The sequence below is a fragment of the Balearica regulorum genome, chromosome Z (assembly GCF_011004875.1).
Source record: "Balearica regulorum gibbericeps isolate bBalReg1 chromosome Z, bBalReg1.pri, whole genome shotgun sequence".
In the NCBI taxonomy this organism is placed as follows: Eukaryota; Metazoa; Chordata; class Aves; order Gruiformes; family Gruidae; genus Balearica; species Balearica regulorum.
Genome location: NC_046220.1, coordinates 11,514,687 through 11,523,460, shown reverse-complemented (window position 1 = coordinate 11,523,460; position 8,774 = coordinate 11,514,687). Strand labels below are relative to the sequence as shown.

The following is an 8,774-nucleotide window of genomic DNA, read 5'->3' as shown; positions in this document are numbered from 1 at the left end:
TTATACCATCTCTAACCTTCCTAACACTCTTGGCCAGAGTTGTTAATCCAGCTGTTTGTAGAGTTCCTAGAATACGCTCTTCCCTCTAGTGTAAATCCCCAATAGAGAAATTCAGGTTGCTATTCACAACAATTACAGTTATTCTACTTACGGTCATCTGACCATATTAAGCATTGCCTCTGAATACTCCAGTCCACAGTGAAAACTCAAATTACCAGAGACGTGGAGGCTCTTGCTTTTCTGTTACTGTCACTCACCCATTACGAAAAAAAAAAAAAGTCAGACAATGAACTGCTACAGCAAAGCATCACTGGTAATACTCATCTAATTAAAAAAAAAAAAAAAGGGCATTCATGACACTACATGTCATGGTAAGCACATTTTTAAAGATACTGTAAAGTGATTTGCCCAGTAAAATTTTAAAATGTACACTGTGCTCAATAGTTCAAACTACACGTAAACAAAGAGCAGCTCCCTGCAACAAGGTGTAAATCAAAACATTATAGCACCAGCTCCCAGCACCAAGGAGTTGCCCACTGACCAGTTCAAGTGTACAATGCAATAGTGCTCGCTGAGGTTTCCGCTACACAGGAGCCGCAGTGGGACAGCTCTGCCCATTTCTCACTGATGTTTTCTTACTGGGTGTGCACAAATGACATCTCTCCCTTCCCATGGAAAGCAAGTCAGACACCGAGATTGTTACAGTACCAGCAAACACTGAATTGGAAATGGCACCTGAGGGAAAAGTTGGTACTGCATACCTGATTCCAAATAAATGGGCATGGAGGAACTGTGACATTATCTGAGCAATCCTCTCCCTAACAGGTCAGATCTGAAAGGAGCTGCAGACTGCAAGAAAAGAAACAAGCTTTCCTATGCTGAAAGCCATGGACACAATATTGCCCACATGAATTACTTTGTTTCACCATCAGCAAAGCATTTATCCCCAAAAAGCTGTACACATACTGGTCAGATTATGGTGCAGTGCTAACTTTACACTATTAAAAGTCTGTTGCTATAGTGGTCAGGTTTGTCTTTTATCTGAGGAGGGCAAAAAAAAGGAGACAGGCAGCATGGCCACATCATATAGCAATTTTACTCCACGTTAACGCAGATATAATCCTTCTTTGTAAGTGCAAATTAAAAAGTATTTGCTAGAAACCAGCATAACTTGGGCTGCTGAGAAATGACAGATGATTCAGTTTCTTACAAATACTCACAACTCTAAATCATTACAGATTTCCAAAGCAAGAACAGGGGTAAGAACAGGAAGGGAATAAAACATTACCACTATTTTAAAAAAAAACAAAAACGTGTCATTGCAAACTTCGAACACTCTTCAAAAACATATCTAGAAAAGATTGTTTTCCTATTATTATTTTTTTCCTGCAGCTGAGGAGTGTCCATGCAAAACAATTTTAAGAGCAGTGTTCCACCTGGGCACCAACTAGGCCCAACTTTGCCCCACACAGCTCAGTAAAGTGCTCTCTTGTGCATCCTTTGAGGAAAAAAGTTCTCATTTAAAGTTTGGGAGGCCAAGGTGGCTAGCTGGGGCAGGCATAGTCTCAGTCAATCTGTGTTGAGGTCAGAGAAGGAGGAAGGAGCGAAGTTAACAGTACTCTGCCTTTCGTAACTCACAGACAACAGGCTGCAAGGGAGGAGCATGCAGGAGAAGCAGTGGTGGGTGTCAGATGAAACCCTGCCCCTGGAAGCTTCAGGCGTTTAACTTAAGCTTCAACAGGGGAGACATTTCATTCTTTATCGGTAACAAACACTAGCTCTACTGCAGAGTCCCAAAGATCGACTGTTTAGACACCAGGTAACAGATTTCCACACATAACATAAGTGAAAATCAAATATGCTTTTCACTTCCTGTGCTGGTGTTTTTTCCACAATTCCTTTGAAGGACAAAGGGGATCCAAGTAACATTCTTTTGCCAATTTAAAGAGGAAGAAAAAAACCAAAACATCTTGCCCTCAACATTTTTTATGTTGCACACTTAGGAACATTCTAGGGCAGATCGTTAGAGGTATTTACTGATAAAACAACTAACCATCAGCTTAAAAGAATAAAAATAACATTAACGGGGAAATGAATTTAAGGCATTTTTTATTTTGGCCAGGAATGATGCATGCTACAGAGTAATCTTCATTTTCCCACTTGGTTTTCAGACCACTGCACTTTTTTGTTTTTGTTTTACATGGCACTTTGTGTTTTACAACTTAGTCAAGACTTTCAAGTGTTTTCTTCAATATAAATGCCTTCTCTTGTAGCTCAGGTCTGCTATCTGATGCCATTGTAGACAATGAATGAATGAGGCGCTCTCTGCTTTCTGATGTCAGGCTTTCCCACTGTTGAGCTTCTGTGTAGATAAAGACAGACAGACAGACACTGGACATGAATACCAGAATGCCAAAACAACCAGCAGGTGCAGTCCGCACTGCTCTTCCAGAAGAAGGCTACTGAGGAGGTAAGTTCAGCTGGACCTGCACAGGGACTTGTGCCTATTTAGACTAGGCTTGATTGTCTAAGCCTGCAACATGTGAAAACAAGGGCCTGAAGAACCAAATGTTTCCCACTTCACAATTGCCTCATGTAATATAAGAAGATTTTTGCTAGGGTAAAGGAAATGCAAAGTGCCTAACAGAAATCCAAAGGAAACATTTGCTACAGAAAAACTGCAGACATGTATGACCTTGACACCTAAGTAACTTCATTCTCTGAAGTAAATTCTGCTAGGCTTAAATCTTAAATTAACAACGAGGAGCTAAACTTGGTACTGAAAGGGTAAGAATTACTCTTCTTCATGAACAGGAGCTCTCCCCTCTATGGAGCTTGTACATGATGCAGAATCTGACTCCACACGCAGTCCTGTGTGCTCTCCCTGGGACCCTCCTTGCTGGACATTTTCCTCACCCAAGGAGTATCCAGCAGTACTTTACACCTTGACTTTATCCAGTTACTTTAAGCCCTCTCCAAGTTTCCCAAGTCACCAAGCACAGAACTCCAAGTCCCAACCGCCCCAGAATCACCCAGTGCTGCATGCAGAAGGCAATGCCATCTCTCCAGGGTTCCAGGCCACACACCCAGATCCCTTCTTTACCAGTGGCTCACCCAGGTGGCAAGCAAAAAGTCTCACCTTGCAGTTTGGTGAGCAGCAGTTGTATCACAGACAAAGCTTCTGTTCTTATGGACGTGTAGCTTTTGTTTTCTAAGGGATTTAAAAAACAAACAAAAAAACCACCACCACCACATTGAGAACCAAAGTCTGTACAAAGAGCAGTCACCACTGTGGTCTCCAGACCACTTTTGTTAGCACAGCTCACTGTGGTCATTTGTACTGTTGGTCTGCAGTGCTCCCTCCCCCATTAGACAAATTTGAACGGCAGCAAGTGACCAATCAGAGGTTGTCAAGTCGATGAAGCCTTGTGCATCGCCACTGCTATTACCACAGCGCTACTGTTCTTTACACGTGTTGCAAGGGAACAACCCTGGCATAGCTGCAATGTGATCACAGACAACTTCTGGGCATAACAGACTGTTCTTTTGGTGAGTTGTAATGGCTATAAACCATCCAAATTTTAACAAGTAGCATTAAGTGAGGGTGCATAAACCCTATGCCATCAAGCAAAAGATCGTCATAAAAAGTTATTTTGTCTCCTGAGCTAAAATATTGTTAAAGTCTCGTTCCAGGGATTGGTAGTTTAAAAAAACTTTCCCCAAAGGGGTGTCTGGATGGGCACCTAGCTCTAAAGTAGGTGCTGCCTTTACACAGACCAGAAACAAGAGCCACACACAGGTGTGAGGAGACTCAGGCACTGTTATAGTCACAGGACATGTGGGAACACCACCAAAGTAATAAGCAGCCCCACAACTGTCAGCATGACATAGGTAGCACTTATATCCCCATGGGCACTCTGCTCAGGGAGAGCACAAACCACCTCAAAGCCTTGGAGTTTCATGCACTAGCTGTCTGAGAAAATTTTATGTCTCTCTGATGCATATGTATCCAAGAAGTCTGAACTGTGGAGGGGTAAAACATTAAATTGGTAATAACTTGATCAGGTGGAGTCCATCTCCTGCATGGAGAAAATTACTACATTTCTGATTTGCACTCCTGAGAGGCTGCCCACACAGGAGTCTGCTCTCTGCCTCTCCCTCTCCTTGTAAAGCTCTCTTGCACCAGAGGAATTTACTTCTCTGTGTGCAGCAGTCTGCATAGTACTATCTTGAAGAGCTACTGCAAAATCAGAATTATCACAGTGTGACTGTTATCTCTGACAGCTTATGCTTATTCTGCACTCCCCAGAGGAGGAAAGTATTAACAAGCAATTCATCAACCACAAACCAGGAAAAGTCCATTTACCTAAAGAATGGGTGATAGATGAACAGGTTTCCAACAGTATTTCTGTCAAAGCCACAGGGTCTGAGTGCTCCTCATCAAACAGCATTAGCCTGTCAAATGCAAAATCACTGTCAGATACCCTGCATCACTGGGACTGAAGTCTGCTCGACTTCCTCCAAGAATCAAGTGCCATCCTCCATTTCATTAAACAGTTTGAAGCAACAAAGAAACAAAAATTCATCAAAGCTGATTGCAGAAAGGAGAATTACCCTTGAAAGTAGGCATTCATGGCTTGTAGCACTCCAAGCTGCACTTTCCATGTGCTGAGTTTCAGACGGTCACACATTAACTTGCAAAATTCTTGGCGATAGCAACCTACAGAAGAATAAGGATGTCATTGTGTTGCCATGGGGAAAGACAGAAGGACTTCCTGCTCTGTCTCCTAGGTATTCCTTGTGCTCCTCTCCAAGTGACATCAAGCTAGTCACTGCGTATGACCAAGTCAACATCCTATAGCAAGTGACTCTGAAAATCTTTGCCACATCAATGCTCTCATTAACAAACACTGGAAGATAAACAGGTGCATTACACATGCTAATAAAGCAACCTGTTTTTTTCAGATATACCCAGTTCCTCCACCTTGTACCTTTGTGATGCAAATGTAAATGTGAGCAGCAGAACTACGCTGCTTTTGATTAAGCAAACCACCTCAGGCATCCTGCATGTCTCTAAGTTTGCTGAGGCGAATTCAAGACAACAGTAAAGGAACTTCCCCAAGGACTGGCTGCTTGGTGGGAAAGCTGTTGGGGCAGCTTTCTCACTGAAGATCTCGCGAGCTGCAAGCACCTCCTCAAAAGCCTCCTCATTCCACACTTTACCTCCAGGTCCCTCCCTCCTCCCCCTTTTCATTTTAAGAGGAAACAGTTTGAGCCAAGAAAGCTTTCTCTGCACACCATTAACTGACTTACGCTGTGTCTCCAGGCTCCTCGGCCAGGCTTTGCCCAGGGTCTCGAAGGCACAGATCAGGGACTCCATCTGCACCTCTTTCTCCCTCATGTCCTCGTCCTCTTCATCATGCTTTGGTAAACCTGTGCCCATGCTCTCAAGAGAGTTCTGCGGAGGCCATGGGGGGAAGGTATGATCGACAGAAGGATGAGGGCAGGCTAGCCACACACTTCCGTGCAATTCAGTCTTCCCTTGCAGTCTGTGCACGCCAGTCCTTGTACCCAGTCAGTGCCACCATACAGACGGAGCACAGGCCCCCTTGGCCACCAGTAGCTCTGGTGCTACTGGCAACCTGCAGAAGTGCACAGCAGGCTCCGTGGCCTTGCATCCAAACATCTGCCTGTGCTACACGAGTCCCACTTGCAGAGCTGCGAAGCACTGCAGATACTAAACAGAAGCACTCTATGCAGCTTCCTAGGAGTCTCTTGCTGCCTGTAGAGCAGCCAGGAATTAACTTTTAATGGTGTATCGGGGCAGTGCTGGACACCACAGGAAGGACTCTGCCTAGAGAACAGCTGGGCTAATTCAGAATTTGGGCAGCACAGGCACAACCCCCCCAAGGGCTCACCAACGGTCTGGTATTCAGCCCCACCAAGGATCTGGCTGAGTGTGGTGTACTTCTCACATCAGCAGCCTTCTGGGCAGAAGTCTGGCGTGTGTCCAGCATCAGCCGGACTGTCACCACCTGGGCGTTTTGCTTTGAAAGAGGGAAAAACTCAAGAAGCTGAACTGTCACCTTCTTTATCATGGGAAAGATGATATCTGCCAGATCCTGGAACCGGTCTTCCTTTGTCGCCTGCAGCACCCCAGCTGCACAGCGCAGTGCTGCCATCTTATACTTTAGGTTCTCTTTCCGACATTCTTTTAGGACGGCCTGGACAATATCATTGACGGTGGGCTGGCCAGGCACTGACTTCTGCAGCTCTGCACTGAAACACAAGGCACACAGAAACTATCAGACCCACATTAATCCCCCCTAAACACTGGTTTTCCCACAGATAGGAAGTAAATCCTGTGTCCAGGCACAGGGCTGCCTGCCAACAGCTGTAACTGAAGTTACATTCTGGTGCTCCTCTTCACTATTACCCTGTCCATTCTCCCTGTTTTTCTTTCCTGTCTTTCCTCATATGCTTCCAACGTACTTTGCCCCCTCACTCTTCCTCTCTTTTCCCCTTTAAGGTGTCCATCCTTCCCCTTAGTGTCTTCCTTCTTCTTAGCAATTCTGGCCTCTCAACATCCTCTTCCTTGCCCTAAATCAACCATTTACCTCTGCAGGTCCCTCTGAAGTATAACTTGCCCCTCCCAGCTCTCACCCAATGACCCACATATTGACAAGTGGAGCGGAGAGAGACTCCTCACATGCTGATGGGAGATCAGGATGGTGTTTACAGCTTTCTTGAGCCTCCTTAGCACCAGACAAGCAACACCACTGTGCAAGAACCTCCTTTTTGAGATCCCAGATCCTGAGAGTGCCACCTCTTTCAAGACACTTACTTGCATGCAGAGACGACACTGGCAATGGCCTTTAACAGCTCCTCCTGCAATGAGTAAAACAGATACCACTGAGAAACGCTACACAGCCAAATGGCACAATCCTCTTGCAAAGGGGAAACCTTTGTACTCTGCTGTGAGAGGCAGTGGGGAGATATGCCTATGACATCAGCCTAGAGAAGCAAAGTGTGGCTCCGGCCGCTCCTACTGTAAAGGCTGCAGAGCACTCAGCTGTCCATCTGCACAGAACTGGCAGTGGAGAGGAGCCTTGCAGCACCTCTGAGCACAAACTATGCCCCTCAAGCTAGAACATGGAGCAGTGGAAGTAATCTAAGTGGCAACCCAACTCCTAAACCAATCTGAACTCCATCTACTTCTCCTCCCTGTCATTTTTGTACCTGCTATGCAGGGCGAAAGGCAAGACTCCCTAAACCAGAGTTCCTACACGTGCCGCTCTGCAGCACAGAACATTGTACTTCCTGGCTCAAGGGCTGCGTGCTGATGCTTACAGTGATCCATGAGGTGCCGGTGCCCTTTTTACCTTCCCAGTCCAGGTTCTCCCTGGCAGGCCTTGCAGCAGTGCGGAGAGCACTATTCCCAGATGCGGCGGTACAAGGGAGCCTGTCTGTTTGGCAATCGATGCCATAGCAGCTGCTCCCTGGGCTTTCATCTTCCAGGACTGGGACTGCAGAGCCTTCTGAGTGATGGCTATCAACTCCTGCATATACAGTCTGATGCCACCCTGAGTACCTGTGTGTCAAACAGAGGCAAACAGTAATTTTGCCACAAAACAAACAAAAATCTGATCTTATTAAGAAAAAAAAAAGAAAAACAAAAGCAAAAAAAAAAAAAAAGCAGGCAGAGATTTATCTTTTTTTTTGTCATGAAACATATCAGCAAGGCCTACTTCAGGCAAAGGTGTGAAGAATTCCTCCCAGGCTGACTGAAGATGGGTTCTGTTTTCTAGATGCTTCCAAAGAAAATCTTTAGCATATATCTAGACAAAGAGCCATCTCAGTCCTTCCATGTTGCAGACAATAGACATTGCGTTAGTCTACGGAATATAACTTACTTCTATAACACTGGAAAACCTTTTTGCAGCTCCTTTCCCAAACTCCAGAAAAGTGATCTGGTGACTGAGGGACCAGATCTGAAATCAGCTCAGAGAAGGAGCCAGCAAAACCATTTCACCATGCATCCAGATCTTCCTCTACAGACAGAAAGCATGGCAAAATAGCCCTTCTATAGTGGCTAAAGTTCACTAAAATTAATTAAATTCACTAAAGTTAAAACCAGATCTCCAAAGAGACACAGGCCAAAGTCCCCTGTAACTTCAGAGTGTGCAGTAGTCCTTAAAGGCTGGCATCAAAATTTCCAAAGATGTCCAGCTATCTGTGCCATGATCAGGGCCATATTACAGTGGCATTCAGTGCCTCACAATCTTAAAATACTTCTCCTGACTGTGTCTGTGTATCCTCAGCGATCAAAACCTCTGTTTTAAATATTTTAAATAGCCACAGAGAAGCTAACGTGCCAAAACTCATACAGCACATCTTCAGTGAGGAAGAAAATGGAAACAAGCTTCCCACATCTCTTACCATGAGAACTCTGTATTTCCAAAACAGATTTCCAGAAAGCAAGGTATTTCTTGCCCCATACTTCCCAGAAAGCTTTTACCACTCTTAATGCAACTTACCAGGTACATTTTCCTGCCAAACTTCAGTCCATAGAGTAGAATTCTCTTTCTCTCCTTTTTCTTCATCGGGAACCTCATGCATGCCAAGAAAAGCCAATGGCAGCACATGTTTGGCATGGTTCTTCACGACATCTGGGCTGTAGCGTCCCATAGCATGCACGGTTAAAGCACAGCCTGTTCTGTAAACTGGCTCTGAAGGAGCAAAACAATCACACGTTATGCCTGGGAAGCAGGATT

At 45.0% G+C, this 8,774-nt stretch overlaps 1 protein-coding gene across 3 annotated transcripts in view; it reads right to left on the bottom strand.

Moving 5' to 3' along the window:
* Positions 1–2,092: 2,092 nt before the first annotated feature.
* Positions 2,093–8,774, bottom strand: part of ECPAS (Ecm29 proteasome adaptor and scaffold) — a 67,937-nt gene continuing 61,255 nt past the window's right edge. For all 3 annotated transcript variants that reach the window (XM_075739562.1, XM_075739561.1, XM_075739563.1), the window contains exons 41-49: positions 8,538–8,729; positions 7,383–7,591; positions 6,845–6,888; positions 6,087–6,279; positions 5,314–5,458; positions 4,615–4,720; positions 4,367–4,455; positions 3,140–3,211; positions 2,093–2,362 (exon numbers count right to left, since the gene is read on the bottom strand). In XM_075739562.1, coding sequence (XP_075595677.1) covers positions 2,223–2,362; positions 3,140–3,211; positions 4,367–4,455; positions 4,615–4,720; positions 5,314–5,458; positions 6,087–6,279; positions 6,845–6,888; positions 7,383–7,591; positions 8,538–8,729 — 1,190 coding nt within the window. In that variant the 3' untranslated portion in view covers positions 2,093–2,222. The remainder of the gene's footprint in view (positions 2,363–3,139; positions 3,212–4,366; positions 4,456–4,614; positions 4,721–5,313; positions 5,459–6,086; positions 6,280–6,844; positions 6,889–7,382; positions 7,592–8,537; positions 8,730–8,774) is intronic.